A 22,667-nucleotide genomic window follows, 5' to 3' on the forward strand; every position below is an offset into this window, starting at 1 on the left:
AATTTTGGATGCTGGGTTATAGCAGGTAACCGGAGTTTAAAACTGGATTATGGAAGATGGCCTAATTAAGAATAGCAGCCAATCTTTTTTTCCTCCTGTTGCTGATTCATTTTGCAAACTTTGTTCACACAATTAGGAGGTAATATTATTAAGGATCGAGGTCTTTTATCACTTACCATAAATCATTTAAATTTAACTTTTTCCTCACTTTAGTAATAGAAAGGTTAACAATGAGTCTGTAAATGAAATTGGGATTTTGGAAGAGATTATCACCACCGTGTTGTTTCTCTCAGCTTGACATTAAACTTGGAAACAATCATAAGAGTTTCTGACAAACAACTTGAATTGCTAAAATACCCAAGGCATTTCATATTGTGCTAGGCATTAAATAATGGACATTCAATAAACTCCTGAAATGAGTTGATCTAATGTCAACTTTCTCTTAAAGAATTTCATTACCAAGTATAAACTAACTGGTTTGAATTTAAATATATTGTCGATTCCAAAGAATATTTACTTCCAATGAACCTAATATTATGAACCAGACAATTTTTTCTCTATTTCCCAATCACAATAAATATACTTGGTAAGAAATCAAAAAATCAGAGGCAAACATCTTATTTGCCTTTAGGACTTATTCTCTTTGTTATATTCTGCAGCTGTTCTACCTGCTAAGGTTCCTTGGAGAATCTCTTTATTTAATATTAATTTTTTTTTACTTATTGTATTTATTAGTCTGTCTATTCCTTAAGTTCAAAACAGGAAAGCAAAGAGCTCAAATTTATTCTAATTTTTCAAACCTTATTTCAAAATTTATTCTCATAAAGTAGTAATTCTGTTTCTTGAAATAGAAGATAATAGAAACCTATGTCTCAAAATATATACAAAATGACATTTTTTTCATTACTTATCCCTTACCTTGTAAGACCCAATAAACATCACTAGTCTTTGCCAATTTTTCTAAAAGTGGTGCTATGGAGGTAATGTTCATTTTATATTGGGAAAGTGCTTCGTTGCTGCCATTGTGAATTTTAATAGACCACTAAGAGGAAGTAAAAATTAAGCATTAATTCAGTATTTGTCACAGAAAAATTAAAGTATATAATTTCCTCTATTGTAACAAAGGTTATTATTTTAAGATAATTCCCATTCTTATTCAATATTAGAATAAAGTATGGTCAAATTATTTCATGAAATATATGAAGGCAGTTATAAAAAGCTGATATAAAATTACTTTCAATGTATAACGTTCAAGAAGAACGTAATTTTAGATATAAAATAATATTGACATTTACCATCAAGTTTCCTAAGTTCATTCAGATCTTTTAAAAAAATTATCCGTCTAACTAATTAATAGAAATAGGAATGAAAATATAAGTATAATCAAGAATTCTATATAACATCAGTTAATTTTTTCTTAGCATGTTCTTAAGTATGAAACAAAAATCATTATGTAAGAATACAGATAATAACTTACTGTGGCAGCTCCTGCTACAACCACATGGGGCTTTGCAACAGAATCCTGAAGAAAGAAAAATCTTTATAATAGTGTTATATTCAGTTCAGGAAATTAACGCTAGTAATATCCCTTAATTTTTCCCCTTAAATTTAAGTTCTTCTTCCATTTAAATGCATTTTAATTTTCTAGGGTTCCTTATCAGATTCTTGTTACAATAAGATGGACACCCCATGCCTAAAACCTTACATGGTTATATGACTATACAGGATGGCATGAGGCTTGTATGGCTAATTCTTTGGTGTTCTTTAAAACAAAAACAAAGACAAAAAAACACTACTGAAATCTAACACAGCCTAATATTATTCTGAATTCTGAGTAAACTGTGTAAAGCTCTAGTATATTATGTCAGCCAATTAAAAAGTATTCTTGGAAGCCTACAGGGTATACAGTTTAAGTGTTAAATAAAATGCAGTGCTCTAAAGAAACATGATCTTTTGGGAAAGCCAATCTAGTATGTATTTAACAAAGTAAACTGATAATTATTATAGACCATAATGTGGGAAAAAACCGAGTAATTTGGTAGAGATCCTCACCTAGTGCAAATTATACTATTAATAATACTACCAGTTATATAGTACTTAGTAATTTACTAAGTATTTCTCTTAAATTAGCTCATTTTAATATAGATTCTTGCCACTTGTTAGATAGGCAGGAAGATATTATACATATCTTATAAAAAAAGGCTATAGGGACTTCCCTGGTGGCGCAGTGGTTAAGAATCCACCTGCCAATGCAAGGGACCATGGGTTTGAGCCCTGGTCTGGGAAGATCCCACATGCTGCGGAGCAACTAAGCCTGTGAGCCACAGCTACTGAGCCTGCGCTCTAGAGCCCTCGAGCCACAACTACTGAGCCCATGTGCCACAACTACTGAAGCCCAGGCACCTAGAGCCCGTGCTCCGCAACAAGAGAAGCCACCACAATGAGAAGCCTGAGCACCGCAATTAAGGGTAGCCCCCGCTTGCCGCAACTAGAGAAAGCCTGCGCGCAGCAACGAAGACCCAACACAGCCTAAATAAATAAATAAATAAATAAATAAAATTAAAAAAAAAAAAAGGCTATAGACTCAGAAAGGTTTATAGCTATTGCTGAGGCCTGGCAGGGACAAAGCCAGAACTTAAGTCTTCCGACTACTGGGTTCAATGCATCTTCCACAACATAGAAGATCTGATGATACAATCATGTGCACAAGAAACAATTAAAAACAAGAAATCAGAAAAAGTCCAACCCATATATAAAGATAGAAATGACAGTCACTGTCTCATTATGAAGGTAAAACATGCTCAGTGGAGAAAACTATGAAAGCAGAGAAAAGTAATAACAAAATTAATCTATTTCTCGTCAGAGATATTCCAGTTTCCAGTCTAGCATGCTCCATCTTACATTGCTACTTCAGTGAAACTTTTTCCTCATCCGTAGGTGGCTCCCTTTCTCACTCTTCACAGTGGTTATCCCAAATCATTTTTCCCTTACACAGGTCCCTCCTGTCCTCCTCCTCACTTTCGGCAAAGCCTAATTCTCAAACTTCACAGAGAAAACAGAATTCATCTGGCTTGTGTGCTCTTGCCTTCCTTCCTCCATTCTTACAACTTTGTCCATATGCTCACCCAGTCTACCTTCCTCTGACAGGAGAGTAAACAAAATATGTTCCTATTCTGCTTAATGGCTAGCCCATTGCTCTGCGTTTATATCTCCTCCCTTTTTACTTCTGGAGTTACATCCATAAGTTATCTCCTCAGACTCCTGAATTATCCATTTCATCCTTCTCTACTCTTCTTTCTTCCCTCAATCCACAAAATGTTAAATCATCTTTATCCTCAAAAAATGCTCCTTCAATCCTTTCTCACTCTCAAATTCTTCCCGTTCACACTCTTGACCAACAGATTACTTGGAAGAGCATTCCGCTTTCACTATGCTAATTCCTATATCTCTCATTTATGCCTCAACTTATCATGTTTTGATTTTGAATTAACCATCCATTAAAACTGCCCTCAGAGCCCATTAATGAACTCTGAATTGCCAAGTCCTGTAGTTTCATTCTACCCTATATAGTTCCTAAAATGACACTACTATCCACTTTTTAAAACTCTTTCCTTCCCTGTGTGTGATATTACAGTTATTCTTCTTCTGCTTTTCCTCTTACCCCTTTTACTACCTCCTCTCATAATCTTTTTTATAGTTCCATTCCTATACTCTCTTATTTAATCTATACTTGCTGCCTATTCAATTATTTCTATTCAAGTCACCTCAAATATCAACTCACTCCATACCAAGACTCCCCAAATCCATCTAAGTAGCTCAGACTTAATGACTACCATTCACCGACAGAATTAAATCTAAGTTGCTGGTTTCCTTAATTACCTATATCTGTCACTCACCTAGAAGCTCTTTGAGGAGAGGAACTCTGTTATGTTAACCAGGGTATCAACAGAGTTCAGCCTGGTGCCTAAAATATGGCAGCTGATTTATAAATATCTGTTGGATAACAGTAGAGTTGTTTAAATTCAACTTTGCTTTTATGCCTGTAAGTATCTGTAAGGCTATTTCAGTTCATAAGTATATCTTTCTAATCCACTGTTCTTCTAGAAATATTATCTCCTCTGTAAAGCTTTCTTAGATCCTCACTACTCTAAACAACCCTCATCCTAAGTGCCTCTCTCCATGGTGCTTTCATAGTTCTTTGCGCTCAATTCTACTGTTACCCTTCATATTATCATACCTTTATTCATAAGAAAGTCACTATCTACTAGATTGCACATTCCTCAAGGCCTGAGACTGGGGCTAATTTCCAGTCACATTCCTAATACCTAGAACAAAGCTAGTAATAGTACATACATAATAAAAATACAGAACTTTGTATTCTCAGGATCTAGCAGCTTATTATGGAAATATTAAAAAATAAATACATAAATACATGCATACATACATACTCTTTGATTGAAACCAATGAACTAATCAATCTCAGGTGATTACATGGCCATCTATCCAAATAAGTTGAATCTTTCCTCTCCCCCAATAATCATAAGGAGTTTTACAACAGAATCTAAAGCTCCAAAAACTAGTGTTAGCAAATTATAAGAACAGAAGATCTGAATATGCAATATATCTCCAGGTTAGTAAATAACAAAGGTTTTTTGTGATCTTGCCTGACTTATAAATTATATTACACTGACGTTTGTTTAACTGTGAATTTCTACTACTTTAATGGATATACTTTCAGGTCCAGCACAAAGGTAAAACACATGTTTAAATCATCTGAAATATACTCATAACATTATACTTCTGGACATTTAAAATCACATCAATAAAAACAAAACAAAATTATGTGAGATTCCAATTTTCCAGAAAGTTGAATTCTAGAAGTTGTCTGCATGTTTGTTTTTTGAAAACTTAAACATTTTCTTAAAGAAACAAAGTTAAAAATGTTGACTAGGTTCTCACTGGATCCTACCAAAGTCTATTTGGTTGCCGTACCAAACACTTATTGTGAAAAGAAGCAAAGAAAAATATCATTGCAACACAAGTAATTAAGCAAAACAAGGTCAACAAAATTGAATATTGTTTTACCAATCCCAAATGCAAATACCTCTGGAAAAGAATACAGGTTTAATTAAAGGACTGACAAGGAGCTATATGGAGAGACTATGGAAGTCCCAAAGTGGACTTGTGAGAAGTTAGGGGTTTTCTGAGGTTAACAGCATACTTGCCTTATATCTAATTTATCTCCAAACATTACGAGCCAAAACACATTAGGCTCGACTTTTAGGTCACAAATATAATGATAAAAGGGAAAAAAACAGAATATTAAAAAAAAAAAGTTTCCTGAAGTATCAGGACATGAGTTTGAAGAACAAAGTGGACAAATGCTCAAGAGAATGTATATAGTGCTAGAAAGATTATCTGAGTTTGAATTAACTGAGCTACAACAGTAACAGAAAGTTTTAAATCAGTAAAGTGTGGTATAAGCATAATCACCATAGGGTTAGAATGGTGACAACAGAGGTATTGGATCAAAACTTTGCTCTCTCAGTAAAGTGATAATCAACCCAGCATGGTCGAAATCAAAAAGGTTGGTATAAAGTACAGGAGAGTGGGACAGGTGAGTATGGGAGAATGAGCTTTCAAAATCTGATTGCTCAAAACCAGCAAGGCCTATATTTTCAAATACAGACCTCAGTCCACACTTTGATACACTGTTTCATAGAACCATTAACCTCTGGATGCCACAGAAAATCCTAAAAGAGAAATGTAAGAAAAGAAGTCAAAGAAAATATTGTATCCACCATTCAAAATAAACTTTAACATATCTCTTATAGAGTACTTAAAAGTAAAACACTACCTTATCTACAATATCTTCATCTCTCATCTCATTTTGGCAAGAATCTCACAATAGTTCTCCTTACGTCCACTTGTTGCTTTTCTCTAAAATATTCCCCACATTTTAGTCAGAGTAATGTTTTAAAATTTTAAATCTGATCTTGCCACATCCCTGCTTAAGTATTCAAGGACGTTCAATCAGTTGCCCTGAGAATAAATTCCAAAGTCCTTAAAATTCCTAAGAAGCTGCAGGATCTGGCCTCTGCCTAGACATTCTGTCTTTTCTCCTGCCATTTCCCCCGTGCTAAGTGTCCTGTTGGTTCTCATTCAGCTCCTGCAATGCTCTATGCGCTCCTTTTTCTCCAGGGCTTTGTTCCAGTTCCTTCTGCCTACAATGTTCATAAATTCTCCCCCTAAGCCTAACTAGCTTGAGGCCTCAGTTAAAACATTATTTCCTCAAGGAGGAAAACTACTTTTAATAATTCCTTGTTCTATACATTTCTATTGCCCCACTTTTTCCTTTTTGCCATCCTTATCCCATGTTTAATTGCACATAGAAAACTATAATGACTCATCAACTCCATTAGATTTAGGACATTGTTGTCTTGATCCCCATCTGGATTCTCAGTATCTAGAAGTCACCTGTGACTGGGAATTCAAGAAATTAATATATGTTCTTTTATGAACTTTGATCCTAAATACATACTGGTTTCAAATTAACGTACAAGATTATTTTTTTCCTGGATAAAAATCTGAGAGACCAAATTTTCTATGTTATTACACAAAATAGTGCACACATTTATTAAATTATCTTACTCTACTTATCTGCTCTCAATACACTGAAATACATTTAGCATGTTCAAAGCATTAGTTGATCTGCAAATAAATTAACCAATGAATAGTTTCAACATTATAACATTTAGCTTACTGTTATATGAACTTACCACTTTAACTGATGCAGTCTTGTCTTCAAAAGGAATGTTTTCATGCTGCCATAAAAAAGGGGGAGAGACAACAGAGAAATATTAATGTGTAGATTAACTGTATGTAAATAATTCCTCCTTTAGCTGCTTTTGTTGACTCATTTGCACACCATATCCCAACTAACTACATTCAACCTGAAGGGGAAAAGACCTGCATAGACTACCAAAAAATAAGTGATATTAAACTGTTTATATGTGATCTTCAACATCTAAGATGTAGTTTAAAGATAAAACTCCAACTATGAATAAGCAGGTATGTGAACACGCCTATATAAATTATCTTTTTGCCAAGCTTCCCATGATTCAAATTTAGTCCTAGTATTATTATCTATGGTAGAGACCGATTGCTGCCAATGTAATATGGCTAGATGTAATATGGGTCATTTCCAGGCTGAAGTTCCCAGGGCAATTCTAGTCTCTGCCTTAACCTGATACAGAGACTGATGAGGTTGAATGTCCCAAATGGTACAACTAGAAAATAGTAAAAATTCCAATAGCAAAAATCCCTGAATGACTGCATGGAGCAAAGCCCCTTGCCAAACCACCTAGGACAAGCAGTGCTAAGTGTTAAGATTGTAGCATGGTTGTTGCTGCAGCAACATCTAGTCTATTCTCACCAGTATACTAGTACAGGCCCTGTCTAAACAGGAATGGACATATATGACTCTAAGTTATTGTAGATTTCACTTAGAAGGCAGTAAATAAATAGTCCAGTTGTAGAAAAAAATTAAAATCCAGAGACAACAACTTCTTGTAACTAAGTGTTCCATAAAAAGAATAAAAATCCTTTCATAGTTAAATATCCAGGATGGAACAGGGGTGGTTAATAAGAAGCTAATTCTCTTCCTAAAACCAAGGTTGAAATGTTTTCATTAATTTAACCAGACAGTATTTGTTTTTATAATGAAATAATGTTTGCTTTTATCAACAAGCTAAATTTTAAAATTCTTATTAGTTCTGCTTAAGCATCTTTTCCCAAAATGACTTTTTAAAAAAAAATTTTTTATTGGAGTATAGTTGATTTACAATGTTGTGTTAGTTTCAGGTGTACAGCAAAGTGAATCAGTTATACATATACATATATCCATTCTTTTCCCATATAGGCCATTAGAGTACTGAGTAGAGTTCCCTGTGCTATACAGCAGGTTCTTATTAGTTACCTATTTTATATATAGTAGTGTGTATATGTCAATCCCAATCTCCCAATTTATCCCTCCCCACCCTATCCCCTGGTAACCATAAGTTTGTTTTCTATATCCGTGACTATACTTCTGTTTTGTAAATAAGTTCATTTGTACCCTTTTTCCCCAAAAGGACTCTTGAGGCCATTAATTCAACAGAACTTTAAGGTATGATATATGAAAAGAGTTTTCTTGGTCAAATAAGCCTGGGAAATACTGGGACAGAGAAAATCATATAGGTGTTCTCCTCCTCCTACTCCATCCTAACCTTTAACAAATTCTTACTCAGAGAAATCGTGTGTCATGAAATTTCTTTTTCCTTTTTGCATAGCACAGTTAATTCAATCAATTCAATCTTTGTTTCCTTTATTATTTTAATATAACATTTGCTATATACAAAATAATATGTCACATATATGTAAGTCACAAGGCATAGTAAAAATAAGCACTTGTGAATCCATGGCACAAATCAGAATGTTACCAACACATGGAATGACCTATGTGGCCCTCTCCCTCTTAAATTCTGTGCTTTGTCCAAAAAGAACCACCATCTTGAATTTTGCTTTCTTTTTTATTATACAGTTTTGTCACATGTATATGCATCCTCAAATGATATACTGTTCCGTTTTGTTGGCTTTCACTCCAACTTTTAATTTTGAAAAATTTCAGACTTATTATAGCGAAGTTAATACCCTTTACCAATGGTTAATATTTTCTACACTAGCTTCATGTGTCTCTACGCACCACATGTATTGGGTGGGCCAAAAGGTTACTTCAGTTTTTTCCATTAGGTGGCTCTAGTAGCACTTAGTTGTCTTTAACTTCATTCGAAACAATTTTGTTAGATGGTATGTGACAGCTGTCATATCAGCGTGCATTTAAAAAAAGACATCAAAATTGGTGAATTTTCGTGTAGCCATTTTAATATTGAAGATGGAAGAAAAAAAGCGACGTTTTTGGCATATTATGCTTCATTATTTCAAAAAGCAAGTGAAATGCAAAAAAAGATTTGTGCAGCGTATGGAGAAGGTGTTGTGACTGATCAAACATGTCAAAAGTGGTTTGCGAAGTTTCATGCTGGAGATTTCTTGCTGGATGATGCTCCACGGTCAGGTGAACGAGTTGAAGTTGATAGCAATCAAATCAAAACAGTAATTGAGAACAATCAGTGTTATACCACACAGGAGATAGCTGACATACTCAAAATATCCAAATCAAGCTTTGAAAATCATTTGCACCAGCCTGGTTATGTGAATCACTTTGATGTTTAGGTTCTACGTAAGTTAAGAGAAAAAGACCTTCTTTACCGTATCTCCACGTGCGATTCTCTACTGAAATGTAATGAAAATGTTCTGTTTTTAAAACAAATTGTGACGGGCGATGAAAAGTGGATACTGTACAACAATGTGGAATGGAAGAGATCGTGCGGCAAGTGAAATGAACCACCACCAACCACACCAAAGGCCGGTCTTCATCCAAAGAAGGTGATGCTGTGTATATGGTGGGATTGGAAGGGAGTTCTCTATGATGAGCTCCTTCGGGAAAACCAAATGATTAATTCCAACAAGTACTGCTCCCAATTAGACCAACTGAAAGTGGCACTTGACGAAAAGCGTCCAGAATTAGTCAACAGAAAAATGCATGATCTTCCATCAGGATAACACAAGATCACGTTTCTTTGATGACCTGGCAAAAACTGTTACAGCTTGGCTAGGAAGTTCTGATTCATCTGCCGTATTCAGCAGATACTGCACCTTTGGATTTCCATTTATTTAGGTCTTTACAAATTCTCTTAATGGAAAAAAATTCAATTCCCGAGAAGCCTGTAAAAGGCACCTGGAACAGTTCTTTGCTCAAAAAGATAAAAAGTTTTGGGAAGATGGGATTATGAAGTTGCCTGAAAAATCACAGAAGGTAGTGGAACAAAAGGGTGAACACATTGTTCAATAACATTCTTGATGAAAATGAAAAATGTGTCTTTTATTTTTACTTAAAAAACCGAAGGCAGTTTTTGGCCCACTCTATACATAGCTTTTCTCCTTTGCTGAACCATATGAAAGTAAACTGCAGACATAATAACAATTTCACCCTTAAATACTTAAGTACACATCTCCAAAGAATATGTACATTCTCTTACATAACTGCAATACTACAGTCCCACCTAAGAATTTGACATTGATAAAATATTATCTAATTTAATATACAGTGCATGTTCAACTTTCCCTAATTTCCCAATAATGTCTTCTCTATAGTTCTTATATTTTAATCTAGAATTCAATTAAAACCAGGTATTGTGTACCTGATTGGAGACAAGATGGTGGAGAAAAAGGACCTTGAGCCCACCTCCTCTCACGAGAACATCAAAATCACAACTAACTGCTGAACAACCATGGATTAAAAAAAGACTGGAACCTACCAAAAAAGATATTCTACATCCAAAAACATAAAGAAGAAACCCAACAAGACAGTAGGAGAGGCACAGTCATGATATAATCAAATTCCATATCCTGGGTGGGTGACCCACAAGGAGAATAATTATATCACAGAAGTTCTCCCACAGGAGTGAGAGTTCTGAGCTCCATGTCAGGCCCCCAGCCTGGGGGTCTGGCATCGAGAGGAGGAACCCCCAGAGCATTTAGCTTTGAAGGCCAGCGGGGTTTGACTGCAGTAGCTCCACAGGAATGGGGGAAACAGAAGGCACACACAAGGTCTTGTGAGGGCACACTTAAGAGGGCACACATAAGGTCTTGTGAGCACCAGGACCCAGGGCAAAAACAGTGACTTCGTAAGAGACTGGACTGGACCTACCTGCTGGTCTTGAAGGGTCTCCTGGGAGGCTTGGGCAGCTGTGGCTCTCTCTGGGGTCATAAAAGCTGGTGGTGTAATATTGGGGAGTGTTCCTCTACTTGAACTCTTGCTGGAGACAGACATCTTTCTTGGGTAATTAGCATCAAGACCAGGTCCCACCTAACAGCCTGTAGGCTCCAAGACTGGAACACCTCAGGCCAAACAATCAACAGGCTGGGAACACAGCCCCACTCATCAGCAGACAGGCTGCCTAAAGACTTCCTAAGCCCATAGCCACCTCTAGACATGCCCCTTGACATAGCCCTGCCCACCAGAGGGCCAAGACCCAGCTCCATTTACCAGTGGGCAAGCACCAGCCTCTCCCACCAGAAGTCTGCACAAGCTTCTAGACCAGATTAACCCACCATAAGGCAGACACCAGAAGCAAGAAAACTACGATCTGGCAGCCTGTGGAACCAAGTCTGCAAACGCAGGTCAGAACCTACCCTGGGACCAGCTGGTCACTGGACCTTGGGTAATGAGAGGGAAAGTGTACTGCTGGGACACACAGGACATCCCCTATAGGGGGCCACTTCTCCAAGGTCGAGAAACATAACTAAACTTCCACATACATAAAAATACAAATAGAAATTTAGACAAAATGTGATGGCAGAGGAATATGTTCCAGATGAAGGAAAAAGAAAAAAACCCAGAAGAACTAAGTGATGTGGAGATAGGCAATCTACCTGAGAGAGAGTTAAGAGTAATGATTGTAAAGATCATCCAAGAAATCAGGAAAAGCATGGATACACAGAGCAAGAAGGTATAAGAAGTTTATAGCAACGAGTCAGAAAATATAAAGAGCAACCAAACAGAGATGAGGAATACAGTAATTGAAATGAAAAATACACTAGAAAGAATCAACAGCAGAATAAATGAGGCAGAAGAATGGATAATTAGGTAAGTGAGCTGGAAGACAGAGTGCTGGAAATCACTGCTGTGGAAAAGAATAAAGAAAAAAGAATGAAAAAAAACAAGGACAGTTTAAGAGACCTCTGGGACAATGTCTAATGCACCAACATTCACATGATAGGGGTCCCAGAAGGAGAAAAGAGAGAGAAAGGTCCTGAGAAAATATTTGAAGAGATAATAGCTGAAAATTTCCCTAACATGGGAAAGGAAACAGTCACCCAAGTCCAGGAAGCACAGAGAGTCCCATATAAGATTAACCCAAGGAGGAACATGCCCAGAAACACAGAAATTAAAAACAAAGAGAAAATATTAAAAGCAACAAGGGAAAAGCAACAAATAACATACAAGGGAATCCCCATAAGACTATCGGCTGATTTTTCAGCAGAAACTGTACAGGCCAGAAGGGAATGGCATGATATATTTAAAGTGATGAAAGGGAAACACCTGCAATGAAGAATACTCTACCCAGCATAGCTCTCATTCAGATTTGACGGAGAAATCAAAAACTTTACAGACAAGCAAAAACTAAAAGAATTCAGTACCACCCAACCAGCTTTACAACAAATGCTAAAGGAATTTCTTTAGATGGAAAGAAAGGCAACAATCAGAAACAATAAAATTATGAAATGGGAAAACTCACCAGTTAAGGCAAACATAGAATAAAGGTAGCAAAACACCCACATGCAAATATAATACCAAAACCAGTAACTGTGAGAGAAGGAAAGTACAAATGCAGGATATTTGAAATGCATTTGAAATTAAGATATCAGCAATTTAAAACAATCATGTATATATATAGACTATCAAAACCTCATGATAACCACAAACCAAAAAACTATAATAGATATACATACAAAAAAGAAAAAGAAATCCAAACACAACACTAAGGATAGTCATCAAATCAGAAAAGAAGAGAACAAAAGAGGGAAGGAAGAAAATAGACCTATAAACACAAATCCAAAACAATGGCAATAAGAACATACATATCGATAATTACCTTAAATGTAAACAGAGTAACTGCTCCAACCAAAAGACACAGACTGGTTGAATGGATACAAAAACAAGACCCGAATATAGGCTGTCTAAAAGAGACCCACTTCAGATCTAGAGACACATACAGAATGAAAGTGAGGGGATGGAAAAAGGTATTCCAAACAAATGGAAATTAAAAGAAAGCTGGAGTAGCAAGACTCATATCAGACAAAATAGACTTTAAAATAAAGAATGTTACAAGAGACAAAGAAGGACACTACAGAATGATCAAGGGATCAATCCAAGAAGAAAAGATAACAATTGTAAATATATATTCACCCAACATAGGAGCACCTCAATATATAAGGCAAATGTTAACAGACATAAAAGGAGAAATTGACAGTAACACAGTAATGGGGGGACTTTAACACCCCACGTACATCAATGGAAAAATCATCCAGACAGAAAATTTATAAGGAAACACAGGCCTTAAATGACACATAGACCATTGGATTTAACTGATATTTATAGAGCATTCCATCTGAAAGCAGAAGAATGCACATTCTTTTCAAGTGAACATGGAACATTCTCCAGGACAGATCACAAGCTGGGCCACAAAGCAAGCCTGGGTAAAGGTAAGAGAACTAAAATCATAACAAGCATCTTTTCCAACCACAATGCTATGAGATTAGAAATCAATTAACAAGAAAAAAAGTATAAAAAACACAAACACGTGGAGGCTAAACAATATGCTATGAAACAACCAATGGATCAATGAAGAAAACAAAGCGGAAATCAAAAAATACCTAGCGACAAGTGAAAATGAAATCACGACGATCCAAAACCTATGGGATGCAGCAAAAGCAGTTCTAAGACGGAAGTTTATAGCAATACAAGCTTACCTCAGGAAACAAGAAAGATCTCAAATGAACCTAACCTTATACCTAAAGCAACTAGAGAAAGAAGAATAAACACAACACAAAGTTAGCAGAAGGAAAGAAATCATAAAGATCAGATCAGAAATAAATGAAATAGAGACGAAGAAAACAATAGAAAAGATCAATGAAACTAAAAGCTGGTTCTTTGAAAAGATAAACAAAATTGATAAATCTTTAGCCAGGCTCATTAAGAAAAAAAGGGAGAGGGCTCAAATCAATAAAATTAGAAATGAAAAAAGATAACTTAACAACGGACACCACAGAAATACAAAGGATCATAAAAGACTACTGAAAGCAACTATACGCCAATAAAATGGACAACCTAGAAGAAATGGACAAATTCTTAGAAAGGTACAATTTCCCAAAGCTGAACCAGGAAGAAATGGAAAATATGAACAGACCAATCACAAGCACTGAAATTGAAACTGTGACTAAAAACTCCCAACAAAATCCAGGACCAGATGGCTTCACAGGTGAATTCTATCAAACATTTAGAGAAGAGTTAACACCTATTCTTCTGCAACTCTTCCAAAAATTGCAGAGGAAGGAACACTCCCAACATCATTCTATAAGACCACGATCACCCTGACACCAAAACCAGACAAAGATACCACAAAAAAAGAAAATTACAGGCCAATATCACTGATGAACATAGATGCAAAAATACTTAACAAAATGCTAGCGAACTGAATCCAACAGTACATTAAAAGGATCATACACCATGATAAAGTGATATTTATCCCAGGGATGCAAGGACTGTCCAATATCCACAAATCAATCAGTGTGATATACCACATCAACAAATTTAGGAATAAAAACCACATGATCATCTTAACAGATGCAGAAAAAGCTTTTGATAAAATTCAACACCCATTTATGATAAAAACTCTCCCGAAAGTAGGCATAGACAGAACCTACCTCAACATAATAAAGGCCTTATATGACAAACGCACAGCTAACATCATACTCAATGGTGAAAAGCTGAAAGCATTTCCTCTAAGATCAGCAAACAAGACAAGGATGTCCACTCTTGCCACTTTTATTCAATATAGTTCTGGAAGTCCTAGACACGGCAATCGGAGAAGAAAAAGAAACAAGAGGGATCCAAATTTTAAAAAAAAGCAGTAAAACTGACACTGTTTGCAAATGACATGATACACATAGAAAATCCTAAAGATGCTACCAGAAAACTACTAGAGCTCATCCATGAATTTGGTAAAGTTGCAGGATACAAAATTAATACACAGAAATCTCTTGCATTCCTATGCACTAACAACAAAAGATCTGAAAGAGAAATTAAGGAAACAATCCCATTTACCATCACATCAGAAAGAATAAACCTACCTAAGGAGGCAAAAGATCTGTACTTCGAAAACTGTAAGATGCTGATGAAAGAAATCGAAGATGACACAAACAGATGGAAAGATATATTGTACCATGTTCTTGGATGGGAAGAATCAACATCTTCAAAATGACTATAATACCCAAGGTAATCTACAGATTCAATGCAACCCCTATGAAATTACCAATGGCATTTTTTGCAGATCTAGAACAAAAAAAATCTTAAAATTTGAATGGAAACACAAAAGACCCCGAATAGCCAAAGCAATCTTGAGAAAGAAAAATGGAGCGGGAGGAATCAGGCTCCCTGACTTCAGACTATACAACAAAACTACAGTTATCAAAACAGCATGGTGCTGCCACAAAACAGAAATACAGATCAATGGAACAGGCTGGAAAGCCCAGAAATAAATGCAGCATCCATGGTCAATTAATCTACGACAAAGGAGGCAAGGATATACGATGGAAAAAAGACAGTCTCTTCAGTAAGTGCTGCTGGGAAAACTGGACAGCCACATGTTAAAGAATGAAATTAGAACATTCTCTAACACCAAACACAAAAGTAAACTTAAAATGGATTAAAGAACTAAATGTAAGACCGAATACTAATAGCTCTTAGAGGAAAACATAGGCAGAACACTCTTTGACATAAAATGCAGCAATATTTTTGGATTCACCTCCTAGAGTAATGAAAACAAAAATAAACAAATAGGACCTAATTAAACTTATTAAAAGCTTTTGCACAGCAAAGGAAACCATAAACAAAATAAAAAGACAACACACAGAATGGGAGAAAATATTTGCAAATGATGCAATGGACAAGGAATTAACCTCCAAAATATACGAACAGCTCATGCACCTCAATATAAAAAAAAAAAAACCCAATCAAAAAATGGGCAGAAGATCTAAATAGACATTTCTCCAAAGATATACGGATGGCCAAAAAGCACATGAAAAGATGCTCAACATTGCTAATTGTTAGAGAAGTGCAAATCAAAACTACAATGAGGTATCACCTCACACCAGTCAGAATGGCCATCATCAAAAAGTTTACAAACAATAAATGCTGGAGAACGTGTGGAGAAAACAGAACCCTCTTATACTGTTGGTGGGAATGTAATTTGGTATAGCCACTATGCAGGTTCCTTAACAAACTAAAAATAGAGCTACCATATGATCCAGCAATCCCACTCCTGGGCATATATCCGGAGAAAACCATAATTTGTAAAGATACATGCACCCAGTGTTCATTGTAGCACTATTTACAATAGCCAAGACATGGAAGCAACCTAAATGTCCACTGACAAAGCAGTAGATAAAGAAGATGTGGTACATATATTCAATGGAATATTACTCAGCCATAAAAAAGAATGAAATAATGCCATTTGCAGCAACATGGATGGACCTTGAGATTAGTATTCTAAGTGATGTGAACCAGACAAAGACAAATATCATATGATATCACTTATATGTGGAATTAAAAAAGTGATACAAATGAACTTATATACAAAACAGAAATAGACCCACAGGCATAGAAAACAGACTTAATGTTACCAAAGGAAAAAGTAGGGGGAGGGATAAATTAGGAGTTTGGGATTAACATATACACAGTATTATATATAAAATAGATAACCAACAAGAACCTACTGTATAGCACAGAGAACTATACTCAGTATTTTTTAATAACCTGTAACGGAAAAGAATTCTGAAAAAGAATATATATATATACTCACTTTGCTATACACCTGAAACTTACACAACATTGTAAATCAACTATACTTCAATAAAAAAGAAAAGAAAAAACAACAGGTATTGCATTTAGTTGTCATGTCTCTTTAGTTTCGTTTTATATATCAATTTATTTTATCAATACACATCAAATATTATATTCGTTATTTTTTTAGAATCTAGGTTAATTGATACAATGCACCAAATCTAGATTATAAACAGCACCGATAGTTACCTTCTTGAACATCTCTTTACATGAGTCACTTTCTGTAATAGTTCTAAATGTTCATAGACTATACAAATGTTCACCCTCACATAATAATGCAAATTATTTTTTGAAGTGTTTGTAACAATGTACCCTCACCAGTGGTTTGAGACACAGCCTCTCTAATACATCGTTAGGGTTCATATTTTTTGCCATTGTCAAACTTAATTTTGGCACTAAAGTAGGTATAAAATGCTATCTCACTATGGTCTTAATTTGCATTTCCCTAATTACTAATGAGGTTAAACATCTTTTAGATTTACACTGGGATTTATGTTTCCTCTTCTGTGAAATGCCTGATCATGCCTTTCCTCTTTTTATTCTACTGAGTTGTCTTTTTTATTAATTGGTTCCTTTTATCTCTTGGATATATGCAACAAATATCGTCTCCCAGTTTATAGTTGTCTTTTTTCTTTAAGGTATCTTTTGATGAACACGTAATCTTAATCCTAAAGAATGTGAATTTATTCATCTTTTATTTTATGGTTAGCATTTTTTGTTTCTTATGTACGAAACTTATCCCTACCTGAGGTACCAAAGATATTCTATATTTTTTTCTAAAGGTTTCAAAGTTTTGACTTTCACATTTAAGTCTAAATTCATCTAGAAATGATTATACTTGATGGTGTGAGGTAAGGGTCCAATTTCACTTCTTTCCGTTATAAAACCAATGGACAGCATCATTAATTGAAAGACCTTCCTATCCCTACGGATCTTCAATGGCATATCTGTTAAGTTTTTTTTGTATATGATTGTGTCTATTTTAGAGTTGTATATTCTGCTCCATTGGTTTCTTTGTTTAGCTCTTCCAATACCACATTTTCTTAATTAAAAGATGTCTAGTTAAAATAGGTCTTGATATTGGAGAAGTCCTTTCTACCTTGTTCTTTAGATCTCTTGCAGTTATTTTTGGTCCACTGCCCTCCATATAAAATTTGGAATGAACTGGTAAAGTTCTACAACAAATCCTGAATTCTTTGAACCTATAGATTAATTTGAGAATAACTGACATGTTTACAATATTGAGTCTTCCCATTCCAGAATACAGTACATACCTTCCATTTAATTATATTTAAATTGACTTTAATAAAATTTCATGAGTTTTCTGCATATACACCTTCCTTAGTTACTATGTTTATTCCTATGTATTATGTGCTTTTTGTTATTATTGCACACAGTATATTTTAAATAACATTTTTGAACTCTATATTCCTGACAAGTAGATATGCAATTAATTTTTAACAGCTTTATTGAATTACAATTAATTTTCATATATCTACCTTATAATCAGCTATATTATTAAAATTTTTATTACATCTAGTAAATTTTCTATAGATTCTTTGGGATTTTCTGTGTAGATAACTGTATTATAAAATATCAAGTTTATTTCTTTCCAATCCTTACATCTTTAAATTATCTTTCTTTGGCTAAGGATCTCTAATACAATATTGAATAGAAGCAGCAATAATGGACTTCCTTGTTTTCTTCCTGAGTTTAATGGAAATGTGTCTAGCATTTTACCATTGGAACATTTACTGTAGGATTCTAGAATTTTTATCAGAATAAGTCAGAATACAAAGGAACTTACCTAACAGAGAGAGAATGATACCAATTCTCTGATATTGTCAGGACTTGGTTAATGGCCCAATATGTGATCAAAAAAAGATTTCATGTTTGCTTTGAAAAAATATGTTCTCTGATATCTTAGTGTATGCTTTAAGTATTGAACTATAAGTTCGTAAAATCAGCATGTTAACAGTCTACTCTATGTTTATTTATTTGCTTGCACTATTATTAATTGCATGAGCAGTGAGTAATTCTCCCACTGTGGTAGAGAATCTCTCAACTCCTCACTGTAATCATGTTAACTTTTGCTTTATATATTTTAGGGCTAATTTATTAAATGCCTACAATTCAAAATCTTCCTAGTGATTTGAATCTTTTGTCACTAAAAAGTATCCCCAATAATGCTTTTTGCCTCTTAATCTATTTTGTCTTATATTAATACAACTTATCATTTTTAATAAATATTTGTCTGGTAAATCTCTTCTCATTTTAAATTAAATCCTTCCTATGTCCTTTTGTTTTAGGTATCTTTCTAAGCAGCAGAAAATTCTTTTTAAAATCAATCTGAAAATCTGTGTTTAGCTGACAAGTTTAGACTACTTACATTTATTTTGATTATAAATGTTTCTATTATCTTACTTTTTGATTTCTAGCTCCCTAACACATACACATATTTTTATATACATATGAAATGTAAACACTGATTTTTACATGTACATACAAATGTTCATATATATATAGATATATATATATGTGTGTGTGTGTATCGGAGTATATATATGCATGTGTGCATGTGTATGTACATGTGTGCATTATATTTGGTATTAGATGAGTTTGGTTTTAATTTTTTTCTTCTTCTGGTTTGGAATTACCCATTTTAATTCTATCCTTTTAGTCCTTGCCCTTGGACTAAAGGGCATCATTAACTTAAGTTCTAAAGTAAGATAATACCTGGGGACTTCCCCGGTGGTCCAGTGGTAAAGAATCCGCCTTCCAATGCAGGGGATGCGGGTTGGATCCCTGGTCAGGGAACTAAGATCCCACATGCCACGGGGCAACTAAGCCTGCATGCCACAACTACTGAGCCCATGCGCTCTGGAGCCCGTGCGCCACAACTAGAGAGAAGCCCACGCGCCACAACTAGAGAGAAGCCCATGTGTTGCAAGGAAGAGCCCGTGCACAACAAAAAAAGATCCCGCATGCTGCAATGAAGATCCCGCACGCCACAACGAAGACCTGATGCAGCCAAAAATAAAAATAAATAAACATTAAAGTGTATTGTGTAGTTTGTTGATGGATTAAAAAAAAAAAAGTAAGATAATACCTTAAAGAGTAAAGAGGACATTAGAACACTAATTGTGGTCATCTCTCTCTGATTTATATGCTATTGTACTGTCTTTTTGTAAAGTGTAAAAAGACATTATTTTACAGACACTGTTTAGATTTATATACAAGTTTACTATTTTCTTTAACCATTGTTTCAGATCATTTTTTTTTCTGAATTATTTCTCTCCTTCTTGAAGTTTATTCTTTAGAAAACCCTTTAATATAAGTTTAATGTGGCAGTAAACCCTCATAGTTTTTGTTTATCTGGAAAATGTCCTATATTTCAAGAACAGAGGAATCTGTATGCTAGGGATACAATTCTAAGTTGAAACTTACTTTCTATCAGAACTTTAAAGTTATTAGTCTACTGTCCTCTGGCTCCCAATATTACTATTGAGAAATATGCTGGCTCAAAGCTTAGTTTTCTACATACAGGGTATTGCAGCCACTGGCATCTGTCTTTAGGGCAACCTGAATCTCTATTGCACGCCTACTGTTATTGTTCCCATCTCTGGTTTTGCCTCACAGTTTGTTCCTTTTTGGGGGTGTGTCTCCCATTTCAAAGTTTAGAAATACATCAACAAGTATTTTTTTAATCTAGGATCTAGTTTGTTTGAAGTGGAAGAGGCCCCCAGAGTATCTACCTTGCCCTCTGGCTGGAAGTAACACAAACAGGTTTCTTTACAGCAAGACTTCTCAAGTTTTTAATATCCTAGCCTAAATTAAAACCATCTAAGAGGGGGATATGATATCTGGCTCTGCCCAAACTTATTTGACCAGAGCTTCGTACAGAACTAGTCTTCCACAAAATATAATTTGAAAAAAAAAATCCTGCTCTAAAGCTTCCTTTTTAAAAAATTTGCCCCAATGCAGAAAAGAAATAAATTCAAAAAAATATTATCTTCAATACTCCTATTCCACCTAAAGAATCCCATTACCAAGGCTAAAAAAAAAAAAAAAAAAAATTAATCAACTTCATTACATGCCAGGCACAAGAAACCTATTCAAAAAATAATGATGATACACAATCTCTGTCCTCAAGGTGTTCAGAGACAAGAGAATAAGTAAAATACAATTTGGCAAATGTTCCACTAGCAGTTTAATCTAAATAGTTTCACAATAACTGTCTCTTTAAGACTGTGACAAACTGCCTTTGTTTCTTTTTAAAATGCATATAAAATAAAATGTATCTTGTCTGATAATTGTGGGATAACTAGGAACCTCTAGAAAATAAAAATTGGAAACCTAGAGCTCAGAAACAATGTACCATATTGTACCTACTTTTGGCTATAGACTAAACCATTACAGATTTTTTTCAACTAACTGTTACCCAATACATTATTCCAATTTTCAAGAGTCACACTATTCTAGGCCTAGAAATACTAAAAATGTTTTTTTAATCAGACATGTGTTTTTTAAATGTTTACTAAGTTTTTTACTTTAAACTGTAAGAATCTCAGGTCATTAAATACTTTCAACTCTTCTGTATAATTTTGTATGTATAAATACAAATGGAAAATACATTTATAGATACCAAATAAAATGAAAGGTTGACTTTGTTATTTTCTATTATTCAGCTTTAAAATCTATACTAGCTTTTCCTGGTAGACAAAATCTCTAATAGCCTATGGCCTCTGTTCACAAGGAGTAGTTCCCAAAGACTTAGTATCCATTACCATCATCACTGTGAAACTAGCTACTTAAGCTGTTAAGTCCCTGATTTCTCAACTCCTTGCCGCTGGGCAAGTTGATGTGTACAGGCAGATTTTCATCATAAATTCATGAGCTATTACCCCTACAATTCTGAACTTTTTGTACTTTACTTTTTTCTTCTTGCCATTACCCACTCCCAACCACATGCAACTGAAGGCAAGGACTAGAACCTTAGATCACTTAAAAATGTACAAACAGAAAGATATGATGAGATAATTCCCCCCAAATTAACTAATTAACAAATTGATTAATTAACAGAAAGATGTTCATCCTTGTTAGCTTTTAAAAAAAGACATACTTTTAAAATGAGAAATTAAAAAGAGCAGAAATTTGTTACACTGTCATTTTAACTATATAGCATGAATGCCTAGTGCCAGAAAGGTTACAGAAAATTAGGTCCCAATGTACATTGCTACTTACAGTATAGATTGAAACAGTTTAACAATATAATCAATAATTTTAAAAGTATTTATATTCTTCAACCTAGTATTTGCATTGTAAAGATTCCATCCTAAGGAAATAATTTAAAAAGCAAAGTTTTCACACAAAAATGTAATAAAAATGTCCTTTTTTAAATTGTAAAATAAAAAAAATTAGAAAACTACAAAAAGTCAAGAAAAGGGAAGATTATATAAAATCACATTATATCCATTCAATAATATGTTGCCATTATGAAGATGCGTACATTGATTGTATAATATGGTAAATTGTGATAAGTGGTGGGGATAGAAGCAAGATATAAAATTGTACATGCTAAACTATTACAATTTTGTTTTCAAAAAAGAGTCTGAAAAGAAATATGTCAAAATATTAAAAGGAGGATAAGGCATATTTCTTCTTTGTTCTTTCTAAAATTTTTAAAAATGTTTTCCATGGAAAGAATTTTAATATTTCTGAAAACGAAAAGTTTAAGTCAATAAAAAGCTTGCCAATACCTTACCCACCACTTCTTTTTCTTATGTTCCCATTATGGCAAATTGTCCCTGTTTTCCCCCTCCACCTTTCCCAAAACCAAAGTAAAATTTTATAGTTCCTTTTGTTAATGTGAAAGGGCACATTC

The 22,667-nt window shown here is 34.5% G+C and overlaps 1 protein-coding gene across 1 annotated transcript in view; it reads right to left on the reverse strand.

Moving 5' to 3' along the window:
• CASD1 (CAS1 domain containing 1) overlaps window positions 1-22,667 on the reverse strand; it is a 68,159-nt gene that overhangs the window by 37,329 nt on the left and 8,163 nt on the right. Inside the window, exons 4-7 of the mRNA XM_061197780.1 lie at window positions 6,780-6,824; window positions 5,691-5,753; window positions 1,478-1,522; window positions 919-1,042 (exon numbers count right to left, since the gene is read on the reverse strand). Coding sequence (XP_061053763.1) covers window positions 919-1,042; window positions 1,478-1,522; window positions 5,691-5,753; window positions 6,780-6,824 — 277 coding nt within the window. The remainder of the gene's footprint in view (window positions 1-918; window positions 1,043-1,477; window positions 1,523-5,690; window positions 5,754-6,779; window positions 6,825-22,667) is intronic.

The sequence above is a fragment of the Eubalaena glacialis genome, chromosome 8 (genome assembly GCF_028564815.1).
Source record: "Eubalaena glacialis isolate mEubGla1 chromosome 8, mEubGla1.1.hap2.+ XY, whole genome shotgun sequence".
NCBI lineage: Eukaryota > Metazoa > Chordata > Mammalia > Artiodactyla > Balaenidae > Eubalaena > Eubalaena glacialis.